The sequence below is a fragment of the Leopardus geoffroyi genome, chromosome A2 (genome assembly GCF_018350155.1).
Source record: "Leopardus geoffroyi isolate Oge1 chromosome A2, O.geoffroyi_Oge1_pat1.0, whole genome shotgun sequence".
Classification (NCBI taxonomy): Eukaryota; Metazoa; Chordata; class Mammalia; order Carnivora; family Felidae; genus Leopardus; species Leopardus geoffroyi.
The window spans coordinates 16,244,707-16,266,253 of record NC_059331.1 but is presented as its reverse complement, the minus strand read 5'-3'; the positions used below and the strand labels follow the sequence as shown (position 1 = coordinate 16,266,253).

Genomic DNA, 21,547 nt, shown 5'->3' with positions numbered 1-21,547 from the left:
TCCCCGGGTCCCCATGGCCCTCCCTGGGGCCTCTGACGAGAGTTTCCCTCGGGCCTTCCTAAGAGAATTTGGCCTCTTCCCAAGAAACTCACAATGACCAGATCTGCATTTATGGACTTTGTTCCAGAACCTGTGAGCCTCTCCCAACCCTTCAGATCCCCCTAAGGGTCTACAGAAGCTGACCGGTTCCTCCTCCCTCCCTGGCAGAGGTGGATGGTGACAGGGGGAGGGGGGTTGGGTGGGGGGCAAGGCAGAGTACTTGCTGGGATGAATCGTGTGAGGTGACTGCGCCCTGAGCTCCCAAGCCGCCTCAGTGACCTCCATCAACGCCCCAGGGAGCTAGAACCCTGCCTCCGTGCGGAGGTAGGCGTGGGGTCGGCTCAGACCCTGTGGGCCTCAGGTTCAGAGCCCTTGCCCTTTGGGCGCCAAAAGCGTAGTGGGTGTGATTTGCTGTCTTCGCAGAGATTGGGGCACTGAACGGGCAGCCTGAGTGTCACCCAAGACAGCGGGTCCTGGCAAAAGTTAGAATGTCCTGACTTGCTTTCACTGTCACCTAGAATTTCCCAACAGTTTTAAGCCCCCCATAGGATTTCATCACGACACTTTTTAATTGTGTTATCTGTCTGTGTCACGGAGCCATCAAAATGTTCCCCAAATTCCAACCCACCTTCAAGTGGCCTTCTGCTCCCAGAGTCTCTTTCTCTGAGGAGAAACCTCACCTACCTCCTGTGCCGTCTTTCCGAAGCGGATGGATCTATAAGAGAAAAGCATTTGCTGAATGGTTGGGGGGTGGGGGGGGTGGGGGGGTTGCTGCTTAAAATTTTAATCTTCAAAAAATCATTCCTGAAAACCTTTCCATCTGATCAATTGCAGTGCCCCGGGGGCAAAGCCCTACAGTAGTCATCAGGCTAAGGGGCAGGCAGGCCACTTGAAGACCCTGGAGGCCAGCCCCAGGGGCCGGGTCTCATGTCACCAGGGGAAGGGTGGAAGCAGGACCCCAGCCCAGGGCAAGTAGGCTGCAGGAGGGAGGAGGTGCAGGAACTGGCTGCGGGTAGCCCGAGGGACTCCAGAAAGCGCGTGGCCCCGGGGCGCCAGCGGCAGCCCGCGCCCTGGGGCCCTGACACAGTGCGGGTGGAAGGGAGGCCAATCAGTAGGGGGCGCCCGCGGGCTGGGCGGACACGGGGAGCGCCACCGCGGGTGGCCACTGGGGGGCGCGCGCATTCCCCACGCAGCAGGCGCCTGCGCGGGAGGCCGACTGGGGGCGCCGTCGCGAGAGAAGCACCGCGGCGCAGAAGCGGCTACTCCCGATGGAGCTTCAGTGTAGGACGCGGGCCCGCAGGCAGGGCCCCCAGGGCCGCAGGGCCTCTGCCGTTGTGCTGCTGCTGCTGCTGCTGGTGCTGCTGCTGAGGCCCTCTGGTAAGCCCCGTCGCGCTCCCCGTCCCCCTCCCCCGGGCCCTCACTGGGCCTCGTCTGACCCCTCTGCGTCCTTCCGCAGGCCGCCTGGCGGACCAGACTCCCGGGACACCCTCCAAGCCTGCTCCGGCCGACCCTGGCGTCACCTGTGCACCCACTGCCACCTGCCCCTCAGGCGGGCCTCGCCTTCCTCGCCAGGCCCCCACCGTCCTGTCGCCGCCCTTGACCCTCCAGACCAGCCCTGTTTCTAAAGAAGGCATCAGCTTATTTCCCAGTGAGTACCATGGACTCCCGGGGGAGGAGGATGCGGGGCAGTCTTGAGGACCTCTGACCCCTGGGGATGGAGGGCGCGGAGGAGGAAGGGGCAGGGAGAAGTGGGAAGAGACGTTCCTTTTCCAAGGGTTCATTGAGCATCTACCGTGGGCCAGGCCCCCATCCTGGTGAGGTAGGAGGCCAGGAAAGTTGGTGGAGCCTGCGGCGGGCTGCATGTCCCTACGTCCCTGAACTGACCCAGGCTTCCAGCCAAGGACTTAGGGGATCTCCAGGATAGGTTTCAGGGAGCCTTGGGGTGGGAGCCTTGCAGCAGTGGCTCTCCAGCATGTTGAACAGAGACCCGCGGAATCACTCCTTATCCTGGAACTCCGTGCGCACAGTTTAGCTGCCACAGAAAGGCTCTCACACAGGACCCCAGTGCGTGCAGACCTCCCCTCTCCTATGTTAGCCTTGGCAAACGCTGGTCCTGGCCCATGCACCCTCATCTCACAATCCACGAATCTCCCTGGAAAAACCCTGGAGGGGGGCTGCTGTGAGGTCAGAGATGTGCATCTTCAGTTTGAAAACTTTTTCCAAAGTGGCTGCACGCGCTGACACTCGCTCCAGCGAGGAGTGAGCGGTCCGGGGCGGTAATCCTCACCAATACGTGGTGTCAGGGACCCTGGCAGTTGGCCTGGCAGGTGGGGTGGAGCGGAACCTCACTGTGATGCAAGTCTGCATTTCCCTGAGGACTCACAGGGCTGAACAGCTTCTGTGTTGGCTGGCTGCTGGGGTTCCCTCCTCGGGATGTGTCTGTTCATGCACGTGGCTCCTTTTTCTCTTGGGTCGTCTGGTTTGTTTTCCTCACTGAATCACAGGAGGGGTTCCCAGAGGAGGGAGAGGGGTCTGCCTTGGCCAAAGTAGGGGGAGCCAGATGGAAACATGGATGAGTTTCTGGAGGTTCTGGCCAGAGCTCAGAGGCTTCTCGGCCAGGACAAAGGGGCCAGTGCTGCACCAGGCTGGTGGCTGGGAATGCCCTGGGGCCTGGGACCAGAGAGAGGGATTACTTGGGGAGCACTGAGGCCCTTTGGAGACTGCAGACCTCAGTCCTCACGTGGACAGCATCATAACAGGGTGACCAGTGGGGAAAGAGAATCACCGCATGAGTGTGGGCCAGCAGCCCGAGAGGCGGGAAATCGGGCTGAGGGGAGGGGTGGGAAGGCGACTTGAGATGGGGCTGGAAGGTCCCATCCTGCATCAAACTCTCACCTTCCTCCTCAGCCTGCGGCTCCTCCTTCGAGGAAGACCCCACCCTCAGGGACCCAGAGGCCATGGCTCGACGGTGGCCGTGGATGGTCAGTGTGCGGGCCAATGGCACACATATCTGTGCGGGCACCCTCATTGCCTCCCAGTGGGTGCTGACCGTGGCCCACTGCCTGATCCGGTGAGTCGGGACCTAGGTTGGTGGGTAGAAAGGCGTCTGGAGCCACTGGGGCCCAGTCATTCCTGGCAGCTGGTCCCTCGGCAGCAACTGTGGCCTCTGCGGAACCCCACGGGCCCAGCCTCAGTCCCACTTCAGCTCTTAGCAGGTGGAGGCTGAGTCCTGCAGATTCCTTCTGGATTCAAGCCGGGTGCTTGCTCCCCTCACCTGGCTCCCCAGTCCTGAGCCGTCATACCACAGATAGGACGGGGGGGGGGGGGGCTTGGAAGCCATAGGGCAGGCCCCCTTCCTCCCGTCCACAGAAAGGAGCTCCCAATTCTTTTGTTTCACACCTTTTGCTTTACTTACTCATTCCTTCCTCTGTTCGACTCAAAGCCTTTGACGTTCCTCTGGAGCCAGGCCCCGGCCTGGGTGCCGGGGGCAGGGAGGGGACACATCACTCCTCTTGGGGTTCCAGGAAACACAGATGAGAAGACAGGGGAGTCTGGGCAGTGTGGGGACAAGAGAGGGGGCTGCACATGTTCCAGGGGGCCAGGGCAGCAGCCCGGATGCAACATCCATGCTGGCTTTGAGGGCTGACCGCGGAAAAGCATGCTCCACGCCTGAAGGCCGAGGTGGAGACTTCAGGGGCATGCCGGGGAAGGAGGCTGGAAGGCGAGGCCACGGATGCTTGCCTTGATTGAGTGTGTTGGGCCCCTGTCACTTCCAGGGCCCAGCACGGGCTGCCAGACCGAGAGTGCAGAGTTTGGAACCAGAGAAAAATGGTCCACATCCCAGCTCTGCCACTTCCTAGCTGTGTAGCCTTAAGCTGTTTGCTGGGCTCCTCTGAGCCTCGGTTTTCCTCTCCACAAAGTCAAGGGTTGTTGTGAAAGCTGGACCACACGGTCTGTGCGCAGGGCCCTGTCCACATCTGTCGTGAGAGAAAGGCCTGGGGGGCTTGAAGCAGGTGGGTGGCCTGCCTGGGTTTGCTCAGAGTACAACAGTGGGGTGGGGGCGGGGGTGGGGTGCCTGGAGCTGATGACAGACCCCCCTTGTGGTTCTCCCAGGAATGATTTTATCTATTCAGTGCGGGCGGGGAGCCCAAGGATTGACCAGATATCTCAGACTACCGCCGACGTCCCAGCACTCCAGGTCATCGTGAACCAGAGGTACCAGTCTCATCGGTACTGGTCCTGGGTGGGCCAGGCCAACAACATCGCCCTTGTCAAGCTTGCATGGGCACTCAAGTACAACACGTATGTCTGGCCCATCTGCCTGCCTAACTTGGACTTCCAGGTGAAGGATCACTCTGTCTGCACTGTGACAGGCTGGGGACTCCCCAGGGTTGATGGTGAGTCAGAGCCTCCCCAGACTGGGTGGGTGGGAGCGTGTGGGAGAGGGCCCAGGTGCAGGCCCGGGTCTGAGACATCTTCTTGTCTGGCTCTCATCTCCTTCCCCTTGGGGGTCTCGGCAGTGAGTGTGCCGTGGCCGTTCAGGCCTTAGAGGCTCCAGAGTGCCCATGAACCCCCCGCCCCAGGCCGGGGCATGTAAACAGGACTTCCTTGAAGGCAGAGGGAGTGGAGAGTAATATCTTGCTGACTGCACGCAGTCGTAGGACATGAAGACTTGAAGCAGGACATCTTGAAGTGCCATGAACGAGGTTCTGTAAAAAGATCCCCCGATGCCTCACATGGTGGGTTAAGGGCAGTCCGCACCCAAAGGCTGGGAGTCACTCAGAATCCACGTGTGGCTGCCTCCTGCCCCCAGTGGGCCTCAATCCCTTTGTCCCCCCAAGGGATGGAGCAAGGCCCAAAGAGCAGCCTGTCATCCCAGGCCCCCCCAGGGGGCGTTTCTTTAGGAGTCTGACGAGTGCCCAGTCCATTTAGGGAGCTCCTCTTTTTCACGAGAGAGGTGCTCTTGCCTGTGGCTTCACCGAGCCAACTTGCCTAAAAAGAGCAGCTCCACCCTGGGGGTGGGGGTGGCTGTTTGTCTTTCCTGCCGTGGCCTGTCTGGGGAACGGCTGGGGATGGTTGGAAGTCTGTCCCCCAGGGGCTTCTGGCTAGAGACAAAGACACACTGGTGAGAGGGAGGAGGGGGAGGAGGAGGAGGAGAGAGAGAAGCACACAGTGCCTGGGGCCCACAGAGGGGGGTCTGGGCTAGTGAGGGCGGAAGAGGCCTTTGGGGAGGGCTTGAGCAAAGCAGAGAGTTGGGCCGGGGTGGGGCCGGGCAGGCCTTGGGAGCAGAAGGGTCAGAAGCCAAGCCGCTGAGGCAGGAACGGACCCCGTGGACTGGACTCTGTAGGGGTGAGAGCAGACCCAGCAAGGCCAGACTGAGGGCAGCCTGTTCCAAGCTGTCCATGGGGGGCCGTTTGAGAGGTTGGAGGAGCGGCCAGGAGCAGGGAGGAGGGCCGCCAGGCTTGCAGCAGTGAGAGCACCAAGCCTGAGCTGTGGGGGGCCTGCCCCACAGGCATGTGGCCCCAGTTCCGGACCATTCAGGAGAAGCAAGTCACCATCCTGAACAACAAAAAATGCAACCAGTTCTACCACAAGTTTTCCAAAGTCCCCTCTATGGTCCAGATCGTGGACTCCCAGATGGTTTGTGCCGAGGACTCCGACAGGGAACACTTCTGCTATGTGAGTGCTCCTCTTTGTGCTCCCTCACCTCCAAGGGTGCATGGCCAGGAGGGGTGCTGGGGTGCAGGGCAGCGGGGCTGGAAGGGGAAGGGACAGGAGCACGGAGGGGGGGGTGAGAGAGAAGGGGGGGCAGTGGGAAGACGAGGGGTCGGGACCTGGCATGAGAGAGGGGAGATGAACCCCTCTGAGGGAGGGTCTCCTGAGTCTGGATCTCGAGGGCACCCCCTGGGCAGGGGGATGGGGGGCTGTGGGAGAGATGTGCTGCGAGGTCCCTGCTTGTCCTTGAGCTGGGGCAGGTCTCCCTCCAGCCACACCTGGCCCCCCTGACCCTTTTTGTTCCGCCACCCCTCCCCACAGGAGATAAGCGGTGAGCCCCTGGTCTGTCCTGTGGACACCACGTGGTACCTGGTGGGACTGGTGAGCTGGGGCCCAGGTTGCGAAAAGAGCAAGGCCCCGCCCATCTACCTACAGGTCACCTCCTACCGTCACTGGATCTGGGAACGCGTCAATGGGCAGGCCCTGCCAGCCCCGTCCAGGGCCCTGCTCCTGGTGCTAGCGCTGCCCCTCAGCCTCCTCGTTGCCCTCTGACACCCTCGTGCCGTCCCCGGGGGGTGCCGTCCTCCCCTCTGAGCCCAGAATGCTGCAGGTGTAACTCTCCCAGCCCCGCAAAGTGGGGCAGAGATGAGGTGCTCAATTAAACACTTTTCTTCCACAAGCCTCCTCCTTCCTGGGTGCGCTCGAGGGGGAGGTGAGCAAGCCAGACTGGGGTTTGATGGGGGGACTCCAGACCGTCTCTATTGAAAAGCGCAGAGCCCCCCCCCCCCCCCCCCCCTCGCCCCTGGGTCTGCCTCCATCTCTAGGTTTGGGGTGGCTCTCGCAGAAGGTGGGAGTGTATAGGGACGATACTGGGGTGATGGATGGCCTAGAATGTTCTGTCCGGGCTCAAGCTGGGCTGCCAGGACGCAGAGTGAGGCTGGGGTAAAGGTGCAGCTCTGTCTGGGCCCCGCAGGCGAGTGTGTTCTTTTCTGTGATACTTTGCTTGACTTTGGTGGCTGGAACACACCCTGTCATTGCCCTGAAGCACCGTTGTGAACTCTGATCGTCCAGCCCTGCCCCCTGCCTAGAGACTGGGGCAGGTGCCCACCGGGACCAGACATTATCCGCCAGCAGCCATGCCTGTCCATAAAAGAGCAGCGGAGGCCCCGGGGCAGAGGCCAGGGAGCAGCTGGCAGGGCAGGTGGAGCTCAGGCCTGGACCCCCGAGGCTCTACCAGCTGGTTCTCTGACTTCAAGTGGCCCCTCCTCCTCTGGGCCTCTGTTGCCTGGGCCACACAGAAGGGCCCTGGCCTGTATGGGTCTAGTGACCTTTGCCACAACCTGAACCTGCTGTATGAGAAGCCCGTAAGGCTGGACCCTGAGGGCAGAGTCAGGGTTCCTGCCTGGCGGACTGAGCTCTCAGCGCCCACAGCGGGTCCTCTGCAATTTCTCTGCCCCCTCGCTGCTCCGTGACTCCTGTCTGCCTGTGGACTCGTGTCTTCTTGTAGAACAGTGATCCAGCTGTAGGTCAGAATCCAGATTTGACTCCTCCGTGTCCCCCAGCACAAGGCTCAGGCCACGGAAGGCCTACTGAAAGCCACAAAGTGGAGGGGAGGAGAGCGGAGAGCGGGCGGCTTCCTCCCCCGTTTTAATGCCCAGCTGGCTGCGGCTGTCCCTCTGCCTCTCTCGGCCGCCACCTCTTCCTCCAGCTCATCCTAACTCAGGCTGGGAGAATAGTCAGGGGAGGGAGCTTCAGCTTGGCCGGTGCCACCCGTCACTGCCACGTCACCCTCCACATCAATGCTTCAGGGATAGGGCATCCTGAGGGGTCATCTCAGGTCATTCGGGTACGAGAAGGCACTCAGCTTTATTTACAAGTGTCTGCAGGCTGCCGAGGCAGCGAGAGATTTTCCAGCAGCTTCCCCAGCTCAGGAGCCTCTGGTTTCCAGGCTCAGACCTGAGCGCCTCAGCAGAGGTTCGCTGCCATCTGGAAACCCCTCTGAGTGTCCCGTCTCCAAAGATTCAGTCTCTAGATGGTGTCTGGGCCTTCCCCTTCAGGACAGCGGTGATGTTTTGAGGCATGAGAGCTGAGATGGTAGAGGAGGAAGCTGTGTGCTGTTCTGTTTCACAAGCGGGGGGGGGGGTGGCCAGCCCCTAACTGCCCTCTGCGATGATCCCTAGGGCCCTGACACCCCCTCCCCACCGCCACCACAGAGCAGGGACCGCCAGCACGGCCCAAGCCTCCCTTGGGCTTCTTGATTCCCTGGATCCCCAAGATGGGGCCCAAGTACCAGCTTTCTTCCCCTCTCCCTTTGGCCTGCTGGTCTCAGCCTTCTGCACCCCTGACCCAGCCCTGCAGCTCCCAGCCCTGAGCCCCCAGGCCTTCCACTCAGGCCCCCAGCAGCCTCCACTCCATTGCAGTTGCTCGGCACAGGGTATCTGCTGGGCTGGAGCCCCTGCCTCTGGGCCTCTCTGTTCACCATCCTGGCCAGCACCCCCACAGGGCCTAGAACAGTTTTCTGGCCACCAGGGCTGCTGTCTAGCCAGGTCTGAGAGCTGAAGCTTCCCCCAGACACCCTCTGCCTCCTTGTGGCTGTTCTGGGCATGGCCTCACACTGCAGCCCATCCAGTTTGGCCATCCCCTTCTGAGAGAGGAAACTGCTTCCTGTCAACCCTGTAGAGCCACTGTTGTTCCTGACAGAAGGGACAGAGGCACGTCCGGGTGGGTGTAATCTGGATCTGCAGGGCAACAGTGGCCAGAGACCATGTTGGCTGAACAGCCACATGGGTGAGGCGACAGGAGCTGAGTCCATGCCGGGAGGCAGGACACCTGAAGCAGTCCTGTCTCTGCCCCTGACGGGCCGTAACGATGGGGCCTCAGCCACCCTGTCGGAGCTGAGAAGAGGGTGTTCTGCAACCTCTGTGGTCCATGTGTGAGCTTGGAGTCCGAGATGCCTGGACCCTGGCCTGGACTTGAGCCCCAGGGCTATCCAGCCCCAGTTGCCACCTCCAGGAAGCCCTTCTCATTTTTCTCCTTTCTTCTTCTTGGCCTCATTCTTTTCATCCTCCTCTACCTTGATGGCCACTGTGTCCACACTGTCCTTCTTCTTCTTCTTCTTATCCTCTGTGGGGTAGAGGAAAAGCAGGTAGCGGGAGTGAGGCAGGGTCCTAGGGCCCCCACCAGAGCCTCCCACATCCAGCCCTTCACTTCTTCCTTCCTACCGAACTTCTCCTGCCTGCAGAAGAGCTCCGGGTGTTACTTGCCTCTGGGTCTCTCTCACTCGGGCCCATTTCTGTGCTCTGGTCTCCAGGGACAGGTTTGGGGCAGAGGCGGGGAGCAGGGACACTCTTGGTGGCAGGACTGAGGGTCTGGCTGGCTCGGCAGGGACAGGCGGTGGTGCAGCTGGGGGCCCCTCCCCGGTCTGCTCACCTCCGGGGATTTCTGTGAGCTCGTTGAGGGGCGGCACAGTCTCCAGTTTGTCCGTGTACATCTTGGCTGCCTTTCGCTGCAGGTACCGGGCTTCGATCTCCTTCCGGGTCCGTGGCACGCGGCAGTTGAAGACACAGCACAGAGTGATAACTGTAGGGACGACAGAGCAGGCCTGGCCGAGGCTGGAGCTCAGACACCCCAGGAATCGTGCCCACATTGCAGACCTGCCTTCATCTACCTAAATGTGTCTCACCCAAGAGACTCTGGCAGAAGGTTCTGTGTTTGGACAGAACCCCTGTGGGCTCTGGGATTTCCGAGGTCAGCTCAACAATTTCCAGAGCAGGACTGGCTTCACACGGGGGCCCGCTCTTGGAAGGGCCTCGCGCTTGGCTTAACGCTCTGCCGTCGATGTTCTTAGCAATTTGTGAACAAGGGGTCTCATACTTTCCTTTTGCCCTGGATCCTAAATCGTGTCACTGGTCTCAGTTTCTGACTCAATTGAGGCCCCTGGAGGGCAGGGCAGAGGACTGCACGGTGACTCACGCTACAGCTACCTGGAGGCTGTCCTGTGTTCCCACCCAGGTCTCTCGGCTCCTAGTAATTCCTAGGTTTTCCTCCCCAGGCTCCTGAGAGGACCTCAGACACTGGAGGACGTAGCTGTGTCCTCCTCAACCCCCCTGAGGACAAGCCTGAGCTCCTCCTGGCCGTGAGAGCCCACAAGAGCCCACGAGAGGGCACAGACCCTGCCCTGGGGCGTTCACCTCCCACGGTTATTCCAGGAGCGGTTTTCCGGCTCAGGGCAGCTGTGCCCACGCGAGCTGGGCCAGGGAACGAAGCTGGACTGTCTAGTGATGGGCAGGGCAGTGCTGGGCTGCCAGGGCCCGGCTGGACTGAGTTTATTTTTCTAAGGCCCCACAGTCTGACCACCTTGGCCCCAGCCTCAGGGGAGGGGACGGGGCTGCTTCCTATTATAAATCAGATGACAAGACATAACTTCCTGGCAGACTCCTGGGGGCAGGACGGCCAAGCGGGACAAGCCAGGCCTATTTTAGGGAAGATGCATCAGACCAATGTAGCCGGGGCTGGAGCACCCTTTGGAGTCAACTGGTGTGACTCTTTCAGCCAAATATCGTGGCCCCGCTAAGTCTCCCCCAGGTTCACAGAATGAAAAACAAGGAAGGAAGGAAGGAATGCGTGCATGCATGAGATGGCCTCAAAGTCTTTACTCTGCTGAGGACAGCGCTGGACTCCCGAATGGGTGGGTAGGGGGAGCTAACAGCATCAGGGCACTCTGGGGGGCTGCACGAGGCCCCAGCAGTAGGTCTGTACCTTGCCGTCCAGGGGTAAACGGCAAACCTTTCTTATCCGGAGAGCTGGGCTCTGGTCTTCCCCAGACCCTTGTGTGTAGGCCTATGGCCCTAGTCCTACCGGCTTGGGCCGTCTCTTCCAGCCACCCCACCAGGCACGTCCTCTGACCGTGCTTACTCAGGTTCTCCACAGAGGCTGGTCCCAGGCTCTCTGAGGCCTCAGCTTTGCAGGGAGCTCAGCCATTGGCAGCTGGAGCAGGGCCCACACACCGCCCCTTGCCTGCCCCACCCAGCCTGGCCCAGTCACTTCTCTTCAACGAAGGGAAAAAAACAACGTGTTTTGGATCGAGTCCCAGGGCCCAGGCAGGGGCTTGGAATGTGAGTCCCCAGGCTGGAAGGACCTCCAGAGGCACCCCCACCCAACCCCAGCCCCTCTGCACGAGGTTCTGGGCCCAAGCAGCCGGGAAAGCAGGAAAGAGGTTTCCTCTCCAGGAGATGCCATCCCTACTCCCCAGGGCCCTGCATGGAGCCCTGCAGGGAAGGTAACAAGTGGTGCTCTGCTGCTCAGAAGACTTTGGGACTCTCCCTTACTTACTCTCTCTTCCTCTTTCCTAGGAAGCAGGGTGAGGAGTAGGGGCTGGTCTGCTTCATGTCCAAGCCCCTCTTCAGGTCTGTCATTGCAACTTTCTTGTGTGGCCCTGGGCACCTCCACTGTCCGGGGCCCAGCAGAGTCTGGAGAGGCCGTTCTGTGTTTAGAGGCCCCTCAGTGCCTTCACCCCTGCTCCGTGGAGTGCCCCGGAGCTGCTCCCTGGACACGCACCCTGAACTGCTCCTTATGGGCAGATGCTCTTGGTGCTGCGGGCTGGGGGGCACGGTTTCCTCTCTGAGCACCTGGGCTGGGGCTGTAGCCACAACGGTGTGTCAGTAGGGCCTCCAGAGAGACGCCTGACTGATTCTCACCTTGGCTAGGAATGAAATGCAGCCCCTTGCTCAGATCCTGCTCCCACCCCAGCCATGAAGAAATGGTGGTGGGGGTGTGCGTGGAGACTTTCCCACAAGGAGGGCCTTTCTGGTGCCAGGAGAAACAGATGCAAGTCAGATGTCCCTGTCTCCCTCGGAGTCCTCACATCTGGGTGGGCCCTCTGCTGTGGCGCTGCCCTCCAGGGGACCTCATCCTGAGCCAGCTCCAGCTCGAACTTATCCGACCTGGGGGGCACACAGTAAAAGTCCTCTAGGGGTCACCTGAGACCTTGTGTGGAGGCCATTCCGTCCCTGCTCTGCCCGCACCATGCCCTCTGCCTGGAATTCTTGGGGGGCAGCCTACCCAGCCAAACCGCATGCGTCCCCGCACGCATCCGCAGTGGAGAGGACCCTCCTCCGTGAAGCTTGTGCAGGGCGAGGGGGTTTTCTGTCCCTTCGTTGCCTGCGTCTCCCCCAAACCTCTGACGTGTAGGAACCTTCGTCAGACTCTGCTTTGCACCCTGGTGGTCTCCCTGTCCCCCGACATTTCTCTGCCCTCTTTCTCCAACTCCAGACCCCTGCTCTGGAAGGGCCGAAGGGGGCACGCCAAGCCCATCGCTGTTGCGAGCTGGAGTCAAGCAACTCAGTCCCAGAAGAGGAAGGGGTCCCTTGCTCTTAATGGAGGTGGGTGTGAGTCGTTCCAGGGGGACGGGATCTGACAAGGCAGGGTTTGCAGCCTGGGAGCCACATCTGCCGGGTGTCTGGGGAGCCTCCAGGCTGGGCTGCGGCCAAGGATGGCCTTGCTGGGGCTTCTGGGTGTGGGCCCTTTAAGCCTGGCCAAACAGCAGGAGAAGCATCAGGAGGCCAGCGATAGGGAAAAATGACACGTCCTCATCCTGGTTCAGTGGAGTCCCCTGTAATTACCGTAATTGCCATGTGGCTGTGTCCCAGTTGGGCAGAATACTTCAGGTCACCACCAGCCTGTCAGCCCTCCACAGGGACTTTGTGTAGATCAGGAGGTGCCAGAAACCACAGTGGGCCTCCTGCGGGCGACTGGCCTGCTTGTACTGCCCGGAATTGCTGCTCTGAGCCCCTGGGGGTGGTGCCGGGGGCGGGGTGCAGGGGGTGGCATGGGGTGGGAGAGGGCGGGGAGCAGCTACTCACTGATGGACAACACGAAGAGCGAGAAGATGCCCACCACGTGCCAGAGGCGCATGTCCCAGAACACCACCGTCTCCTTGGTCAATGGGGGTGGCTTGGGCTTGGGCGGAGCCGTGCTGGGCTGCAGGTCAGGAGAGAGAAGAATGAGCCAGGCAGAGGCCGGGGGCTGGGGCTGGGCCGAGAGAGGCCCAGGTTTCAGCAAGGACTCAGTGCAAGTGTTTCGGAATCTCCTAGAATCTAGAGTCTTCGACATTCACAGTCAACGTCCTAGACCTTGGGAAGTTCCGGATTTAGAGCAAGGGAAGAAAGCAGCTCCAGAACCATGGAGCCAGGGACCTGGGGTACAAGGGTACTTGGGATGCTTGAGGACACCAAGGCCTGAAGGGGCAAAGGTGGATGGCTTGTCCCAATGAGGTTCAAGGCCCCTTCCGGCAGCCTGCTGGTCTCCTCCTGCTCCAGTCCTGGGCCCCACAGGCAGATGGGGTCTCAGGACCAAGGCCAGAGACAAGGCAAGGCCTGTGCTGCCCTGGGGGACTTTGCTCTCAAGCACCCTCGGTGTGGGGTGGGTTGTGGAGCTGGACTCAGGGCCCGTGGCTCGGCTGTCTGGCCAGGACCCCCACCAGGTGACCTCAACAGTCACCTATCCTGCCAGAGTCACCTCTTCTGACCAGAAGGATAGGCCAGAGTCTCCTGGGACAGGACCAGATAAATTGTCTGCAATGAGGCAGCGACACCTAGAGGCCGAAAGCTATAAGCATGACTGGAACAAGCCTGTGCAGAGCTTAGCAGGCCACCTCCCACCTTCCCAGTGGGACACAGCCCTGCCCTGGGTGTCTAGGGACACGGCCCTGCCCTGGGGTACTGAGGGGACACAGCCCTGCCCTGGGGGTCTAGGGGAACAAGGCCCTGCCCTGGGGGACATAGCCCTGTCCTGGTGGGTCTAGGCAGGACCTCTCCCTGACCTAAGGGGCCGAGAGGGATATGACCCTATCTCTGTCGCCAAGTTTGGCTGAGGGATGGAGGGGGAGGCGGTTAGCGTTTAGAGGGAGAGAGGACCCTGGGGCATCTGTGGAATTCATTGTCTCCTGATTAACTGAATATGGACCGACCTGAGGAGTCCTTTCTGGCTCTCTGGGAAGGAAAGGCAACTCACAACTCAACCATCCGTCCAGTCTTTCCCCTGGTACGTGAGCATGGATTGGCACCTACCACAAGTTCCTCATCTAATGAACACCACCCTTCGGCATGTTTGGGGACACTCAGAGAGGATCAGCAACCTGTCCCAGGTAACACAGGGCATCTCTGTGCTTGGGACTGATACATGATTCCTCAGCTTTTTTCTCTTAACCAGGGTAAACTGGGGTGGGAGTTTCCTTTCCTCTAGGCCTCAGTTTCTCCATCTGTAACTTAAACATGGGGTGGTTCCAAGGTTCTCTGGGAAGCTCTCTCTACCCAAGTAGAGTGGGAAAACTGACAAGAAGATAACCCTCCTCGGCATCCTCCCAGGGGCCTGGATCCGTTTGCAGGGTCAGACACGTGTGTGGGGTCAGGCACATCTGGAGGTTCAGGGCACATGTGTGTGGGTTGGAGCACATAGGGTTTGGGCACATAGTTGTGGGTACAGGGCACACGTGTGGTTGGAGTACGAGCGTGTGGTCAGACATATGTCTGTAGAGTCAGGGCCGGGGTCCTAAGGCTCAGTGTGTCTGGCCTGGCTGGGCTGTGTGGCTGGAAGACTCCGAGGTCCAGAGAAGAGATCTTGGATTCTGAGCCCGGGGAAGCTGAGAGCCCACTTCTGACACCTTGTTCCAGCCTTGTTCTGGGTGGAGTGGAGCTTACAATCTCTCCCTGATAGGGATCTCAGGTAGAGGGTAACGCGTTAGAGTGGGGCACCTCCTCGTGGTGGGCACTGCTGGGGGGTCTGAATTCTAAAGCTTGGGAGCTCCGGCCTCCATCAGATGGAGGATGATGGCTGTAGGGATCGTGGTGGGTGGACTCAGCCCTCCCCATCTCTCTGGTGCTTCCCTGGGTCCCCTGGGCTCAGCCAGGCCCTTGCTCAGGCTGTAGGCAGATGGCAGGCAGATGGACTCCAAATGCAATTTGCCTTGATGAGCCGGGAGAAGATGTGCTCCTGGGGGCTGAGGAGAAGAGTCCTTGGCTCAGAAGTGATGCAACACCCACCCTCAGCCTTCTGCCACACCCAGGCCAGCTCAGCTCTGCACCAGAGGCCTCAGGGCAGCCACTAAGGGACCCAGGTATACTCTGCAGGGCTCAAGCCAGCCTGGCTCCCCTTACAGGGACACTGGAGCTGACATCCGACTCCAGCCCAGCATTTTGATCACACCCCCTGGTCTGCAGCAGGGACAGGCTAGTATCGGGGTATAGGGCTCTGTCTTCATGTCCCTCGGACCCTCAGGTTCAGGGCTGTGTCTTCTTAGACCCTCAGGATAAGGCTCTGTCCTCCCTCTCCATCCTGTCTCCTGGCACCTGCCCCCGAGGGCTCTCCTGGGCACCTTGCTGACTCCTGCCTTTCTGTCTTTCTGGCCTCTCCTCTCTGCTTCTGCCTGCACAGGCTCTAACCCCCACTCCTCCCTGGCCCTGCCTCTTGGGCCTTCTCCCTCCGGCCTCGTGTTTCAGAATTCTGGGTCTGGTCTGCCTCTTTGGCTCCCCTGCTCAGCTCAGCAAGAATGGGGTACGGAGGGGCCAGGGAGGCTGCAGGTGGCCCCGACTCTTGCCTTTCCCGCCCTGCCTGGCCCCAGCTGAGCTCCCGAACCCCCCGGCTGTCCTCCTTCCCTCTTGCTGGGCGGCACGGCAGCTCCCCGCAGTTCTCTCAGCTGTGCGCCATCTCCCAACTTACCCTCCTCCTTCCACACCAGGACCCATCACAACTCTCCCCTGCTCAGAGACCTTTGCCAACTCTCCATTATCACCAGGACCAAGTAAGACCCCTGAGTGAGTCCCTGGGTCCTGGCCTGCCTGCCTCTCCCCTCCAGGGCCAAGTGCTCCACATGGAGTTGAACTCAACACACGGCTGCTCTGTAAAGGATCTCCTCCTCTTCCTGCCCCTACCCTCCAGCTTGGAAGCCCTCACCTGCTTCCTAAGGCTATGTCTCCCCCATTAGTCAGGGGACCCTGAAGGATCTCTGGAGGCAGAAGCTCTTTCCTCTGGCAGACCCTAGGATCAGGGACTAGATCTCCCCTATCAGACTAGATAGAGGTCACTGAAACCAAAGATCATGCCTCTCCCTACACCCCCCCACACCCCGCCCTCATTAGGGCAAAGGCAAGAGGATAAGGGCTGTGTCCCCCAGCGACTGAGCAAGGCTGTATCCCCAGTCAGACCTGGAATCCTTATGATCAGGGTGAGTCTCCCCCACCCGACTAATGTTCCTGAAGTCAGGGGCTGTGCCCTCCCATTAGACCAGGGACCCTAAGATTGGGGGCTGAGTCTCCCCCCCCCCCCAGCCTGGAAGCCCTCGGGGCAGGGCTGTGTCACCCCATTAATCCAGGTCCCCGAGGGCAGGAGGAAGGGAAAAAAGGCAGCTCCCAAGGCAGAAGGGCGTCCCCAGCCCTCTGCCACGCGCGGCCACAGCCTCCCCGAGCCCCTCGCGTCGCGCCGCCCCGCCTCACCTCCACCAGCTGCCCGGCGACCCCCGCGAGGCAGACCCCCAGCGCGACGCCGCCCAGCGCCCACAGGGGCCCCGCGCCTCGCCGCTGCCCGGCCATCTTCGCGCCCCGCGGCTCCGGGGCGGGCGAGGCCGCAGGTGGGGGGAGCCAGCGACGCGGGGGGCCGGGCGCGGTTGGCCCGGTGACTGCCCCGCCAGGCAGCCGGCGCTTGCGGTGACGATCTGGTCGCAGGCCGCGAGTGGGCATCATTTATTCATCGTCGGTGTCTGGTTCCCTGCCGCCCGCCCCCACATCACCGCGGGTGGAGGGCCCGCCCCCCTCCCGGTGGATCCGAGTCCAGGTCTCCCTCCCCTAACCCGATCCAGCCGGGCAGAGAGGAGTGAGAGTGATAGGCTGGGGTCAGGTCCTTGAACAACAGGCCCCGGCTCCCCTGCCCCACTTGGGCCTCAGTTTCTCCATCTGGGGCAAGGGGAGGAGTTAGAATCTGCTGATCTGGGAGGCCCTTCCCAGTCTGACGTTCTGAATTTGAAAAACCCTGCTGGACCCAGGCTGGCGGTGGGGGTGGGGGTGGGGGCTGGGGGGACGGTATGGCAGGCAGGTTGCCATAGTGACAGGCGCTCAGGGATGTCCTGGGCTGGCTTCCTGCCCAGAAATGGCTCTGGTCACTCTGGACACCAGAGCTAGAGTGGGGGATGGGGACCAGGGGATGGTATGGTCAGAGTTGCTAGTTCCCGGTGCTATGGAAGGTTCCTGAAGAAGCCAGCACCTGCTGCCCCACGGGACTGGGACGACTCCCCCTGGAAGGGCTGGAGGACCATTTTCTGACTCTGGCCGACCTTGAGCCTCTGCCCCAGTCTGATCCCCAATTCTTACTCCAGTCTGAGCCATGATCCTGACCTTGCACTGAACCTGGCCCACATGTACTGTGGTCCTGACCCCAGGATGAGCCTTGACAACCCAGGGATGGAGCAATGGAGGGTCTGAGAAGCTGTGGAGACCCAGAGGGCTTTGGAGGAGGACGAAGAGGAGGAGGAGGAGGAGGAGGAGGAGGGTGGTCTGGGGTGGGGAGACTTCTCTGGTCCATCCTTTCTCTCACTTCTCCTTCCACCCCTCCCTCCCTCCCTTCCTTCTTCCCTGCCTTCCTCCCTCTCTCCTTCCTACCTCCCTTCCTCCCTCCCTCCCTCCCTCCCTTCCTTCTTCCCACCCTCCCTCCCTCCCTTTCTTCCTTCCTTCTTTCTTTCCTTCCTTCCTTCCTTCCTTCCTCCCTCTCTCCTTCCTACCTCCCTTCCTCCCTCCCTCCCTCCCTTCCTTCTTCCCTGCCTTCCTCCCTCTCTCCTTCCTACCTCCCTTCCTCCCTCCCTCCCTCCCTTCCTTCTTCCCTGCCTTCCTCCCTCTCTCCTTCCTACCTCCCTTCCTCCCTCCCTCCCTCCCTTCCTTCTTCCCACCCTCTCTCCCTCCCTTTCTTCCTTCCTTCTTTCCTTCTTCCTTCCTTCCTTCCTTCCTTCCTTCCTTCCTTCCTTCCTCCCTCTCTCCTTCCTACCTCCCTTCCTCCCTCCCTCCCTCCCTCCCTCCCTTCCTTCTTCCCTGCCTTCCTCCCTCTCTCCTTCTTACCTCCCTCCCTCCCTCCCTCCCTTCCTTCTTCCCACCCTCCCTCCCTCCCTTTCTTCCTTCCTTCTTTCCTTCCTCCTTCCTTCCTTCCTTCCTTCCTTCCTTCCTTCCTTCCTTCCTCCCTCTCTCCTTCCTACCTCCCTTCCTCCCTCCCTCCCTCCCTTCCTTCTTCCCTGCCTTCCTCCCTCTCTCCTCCCTCCCTCCCTTCCTCCCTCCCTCCCTCCCTTTCTTCCTTCCTTCTTTCCTTCTTCCTTCCTTCCTGACCCTGTAGATTCAGAGCCTCGTAGGGCTCCTGCCTGGATGGGCAAGGGCCAAGGTGAGAGCTACAGCAGAGAGCGGAGGGCCAGCCATGGACACCCACAGGTGACAGGGGTGGGAAATCACAGGCGGGCAGGGAAACAAGAGAGCCACTGGCAAAGGACAGCTGGCCTGAGGGATCCTCAACAGTAAGTGGCAAAGTCTGGGGTCTCAGTGGGCTGGGCCACCCCATCCTCCCCAGGCTTGCCCCAGCCAGGCAAATAGGGATTCTATTAAAGCCCAAATGACTTGCTGAAGCGTCTGCTTCCTCATGCCTCTGTCATGGGCCAGGCTAGGGAAAGCCGCACTGACCACCCAGGGAGGTCACCCTTGGGACACAGGGTCAGAGAGGCCTTGGCTGGACTAGGCTGAGGTTAGTGGGCCTGACAGTGGCCGTGGGCAAGCCGTTACCCCTCTCTGCTTTGAACTCCTCATCTACGGAATGGAGAGGGCAAGACTTTCATCAAAGGGCTGTTAGGAGGATTATATTGAACTAAGGATTATGGAGTTCTGAGTTGCTAGCTTTCCCTGCTAGGAAAAATGATATAAATTTCCTTTTTCGCTCTCTGAAGGCGGCGAAAGTTGACTGAACAAAACTGAAGTTATTATCCCCAATTCACAAAACTAAATGAGCACGAAGAAATTTTAAGAAATGAAACTTTCAAATTAGGTTTTCTATAGATTTGTAGCTTTAAACTTTATAACTTCTAAAGGTACTGAAGCTTAAAACTAAGACTCCTGGGGCATGATCACATCGACAGCTTTCAGACCTCAGATTGAACCTCTCTGAGCTTCAATCCCTCATCTATAAAATGGGTATAACTATGGTATCACAGCACCTGCACATCACAAGCCTTCAGGAAATGCTAGTCGTTGTGATTGTTGTGGGTATTGTCTCAATTCCCTGTTGTCAAACATTGGTGTTTTTTCCAATTCTCCAAAAGGTGAAATACCACGGTGAGCAAAACATCCTTGAAGCTAAAGCCTTTTCCATCTTCAAAGGCTTTTCTTCCTCTCCTCTGTGGACTTATGAGGAATTGAGGGCCAGAGTGGGGTTGTGCCCTGCATAAGGTCACACAGGAACTGGGGCCTCAAACTCAGTCTGTGGCCCCTAACCCAAGCCTCTGTCCCCTGTCCAGTACTTTCTCTATTTCTTTTTTTTTTTTTTTAATTTTTTTCATGTTTATTTATTTTTGAGAGAGAGAAGAGCGTGAGCAGGGGAAGGGCAGAGAGAGAGGGAGACACAGCATCCGAAGCAGGCTCCAGGCTCTGAGCTGTCAGCACAGAGCCCAATGTGGGGCTCGACCTCACCAACTGTGAGATCGTGACCTGAGCCGAAGTCGGATGCTCAACAGACGGAGCCACCCAGGTGCCCCACTTTTTCTATTTCTTATGAGGTCCCTGATTTCTCCTGCACCCTACTACCAGTAAGGCCCATCAGGTCTGGGGTGGCAGAGCTCTAGGTGCCCAGATTCCCCAGCCTCGTTCCCCTGGAAGACAGTGTCCCCTCCATGCATGGTGGCATGAATGCTTGGCCTGCGGAACCCTGTTTGTCCCTCGGGTGCTATTTTTAGCTCCTGTGGGTTTCCTGTAGGGGCCCGGTCCAGTCTCTAGGACCGCTGGGTTGGAAGCCATGGGCAGTGCAGTCGACAGTGGCCAGGGGAACCTGTGAACGCTTCTCTCCTGGAGCCAGAAATGCCAGGGCTCAAGGCTCAGCTCTGGGGAAGCAGAGGGTCGGGAGTAGGTATCTTCCCAGCCACGGAGCCAGGCTGGGATCCAGGACATCTTGGACTTGGCCTGGGCTGAGAGTGGGGGCTGGGCTGTCTAGGCCTGAGACACGGTGGCTGGGGCCTGCTGGGAGCTGGCAATCTCTGACCTTGTTGGCCCCAGGCCTGGCCCAGAATAGCTCTGGGGCTGGGCCGGGCCTGGTGAGACCTGTGTATACAGAAGCATGCGCTCGTGTCCCAGCCTCTCGTGTGCACAGGAGTGCATGCACACTCTGCACTTGCCTCTCTGTGTGTCTGTGAGTCTTAGTGTGTGTTCCATGGAGCAGTATGTAAGTCCGTGTCCATGTGGATGTGCACAGCGTCTGCCCATGCCCACGTACAGGCTGCCTCCTGGGCTGTGCAACTTGGAAGTCCTGCCAGTGTGTTCATAGTAGATGGGTCTGTGTGGCACAAGTAAATGTACACGCTGCACATTCCTGTGACTGTAGAATCACATACGTGTGCAGGGCATGCGAGAGTGGGGTGGGTGTGTGTGTGCACATCTGCGGTGGGATTGGGCAAGGGCCCTTGGCTGTGTGGGCAGGTGGACCCAGTGGAGGCTGTCCTTTGGGCACTACTAGGGGACTATAGATTACTTGGTCCTGGCCGAGAGAGAGAGGGAGCGAGGCCTGGCAGGTCTTGCCCCACTTGGCAGATAGTAAAACCGGGCTTGGCAATGCTGGTGAGGTCACCCACTCTGGGGGTCGGTGGGGGTGGGTAAGGGAAGATGTCCCCCAGCTTTCCGATTCCCCTAGATGTGGCCGAACAGGAAGGCTGGGCTGTGGGGAGGAAGCTGAGGGGGCCCTTCCCTTCCTGCTTGAGCCCAGCCAGCGCTGCCCTCCCTTAGCTGTAGGTACAGATGAGGACACTGAGGCCCGAAGAGGGGATGGGCTGCTGCAGAGAATCTGCACTCACTGAATCTGCTTCCTCCTGCTCAGGGCTCTGTCCTGCCTGCCTTGCTCGCCACACCCTCCTGGACAACCTTGCTCTCTCTATGTGGCCATGTCTACTCTCCAGCCCTTGGCCCTTCCCCCCAAGCCCAGAAACCCCTTGCTTGACCACACCCACGTGCCAGAGGACCCACAGACCCACCAAGACCCTGCTCATCTGAGAAGGATCCCCTTGAACTGCCATGTGCCCCCTCCACTGGGGATCTTTCTTCAGCCTGGCAGGGTGGGGCATGACTTCCACCCCCTCAGATTTGAGTATAGGGTTGGTGGGGTACCCTTTCTGCCCTTCCACTGTCCGTATGGGGCCTGTTGGCCTCAGTGTTGTCACCCCTGAAAGGGGAAATGACTCCAGTCATCCTCTGGAACCCGTGTACCGCGGGAAGTGATGGGGGGGGGGTGGGGGGGCATAGGCATGGTGGCTGGAGGGGGACCAGGCAGCAGACAGCGGGATCCTTTGTTGCAGGCTGAACCATTGTCCTCCCCGGCCCCCACCCCCCCCTCCTGGGACTAGGCTTCCGCCACCCTTTCCAAGGTCACAGGCCCTGGAGCAGACAAGCGCAGGCTGCATGCTCCACTGGGCCATGATGAGAACCAGGAGTGGGGGCAGGGGGACTTCCTCAAGGTCACACAGAAAGAAATGGTCGCTGGCCATACACATCTGGCCCAAGGGGGTGCGGGGCAGCCTCGG

The 21,547-nt window shown here is 60.0% G+C and overlaps 2 protein-coding genes across 2 annotated transcripts; one reads left to right on the top strand and one right to left on the bottom strand.

Annotated features, from left to right (window-relative positions):
- Nucleotides 1-1,236: 1,236 nt before the first annotated feature.
- On the top strand, nucleotides 1,237-6,433 carry PRSS50 (serine protease 50). The gene is made up of 6 exons (XM_045492652.1): nucleotides 1,237-1,416; nucleotides 1,496-1,687; nucleotides 2,947-3,109; nucleotides 4,153-4,436; nucleotides 5,552-5,718; nucleotides 6,076-6,433. Exons 1-6 carry the CDS (start codon nucleotides 1,308-1,310, stop codon nucleotides 6,304-6,306), a joined length of 1,146 nt encoding a protein of 381 aa, XP_045348608.1. The 5' UTR covers nucleotides 1,237-1,307; the 3' UTR covers nucleotides 6,307-6,433.
- Nucleotides 6,434-7,601: 1,168 nt separating this feature from the next.
- Nucleotides 7,602-16,721, bottom strand: TMIE (transmembrane inner ear). Its single transcript, XM_045492653.1, has 4 exons — nucleotides 16,242-16,721; nucleotides 12,615-12,732; nucleotides 9,184-9,333; nucleotides 7,602-8,877 (listed from the first exon to the last, which is right to left on the bottom strand). Exons 1-4 carry the CDS (start codon nucleotides 16,485-16,487, stop codon nucleotides 8,777-8,779), a joined length of 615 nt encoding a protein of 204 aa, XP_045348609.1. The 5' UTR covers nucleotides 16,488-16,721; the 3' UTR covers nucleotides 7,602-8,776.
- Nucleotides 16,722-21,547: the final 4,826 nt, after the last annotated feature.

Coding starts and splice junctions, on each gene's coding strand:
- PRSS50 (XM_045492652.1), top strand. CDS start 1,308: ATGGAGCTTCAGTGTAGGACGCGGGCCCGCAGGCAGGGCCCCCAGGGC. Junction 4,437..5,551: donor GGGACTCCCCAGGGTTGATG/GTGAGTCAGAGC, acceptor CCTGCCCCACAG/GCATGTGGCCCCAGTTCCGG. Junction 5,719..6,075: donor ACAGGGAACACTTCTGCTAT/GTGAGTGCTCCT, acceptor CCCTCCCCACAG/GAGATAAGCGGTGAGCCCCT.
- TMIE (XM_045492653.1), bottom strand. CDS start 16,487: ATGATGCCCACTCGCGGCCTGCGACCAGATCGTCACCGCAAGCGCCGG. Junction 9,334..12,614: donor GCTCTTCGTGTTGTCCATCA/GTGAGTAGCTGC, acceptor TCGTCCCTACAG/TTATCACTCTGTGCTGTGTC. Junction 8,878..9,183: donor GCTCACAGAAATCCCCGGAG/GTGAGCAGACCG, acceptor TCTACCCCACAG/AGGATAAGAAGAAGAAGAAG.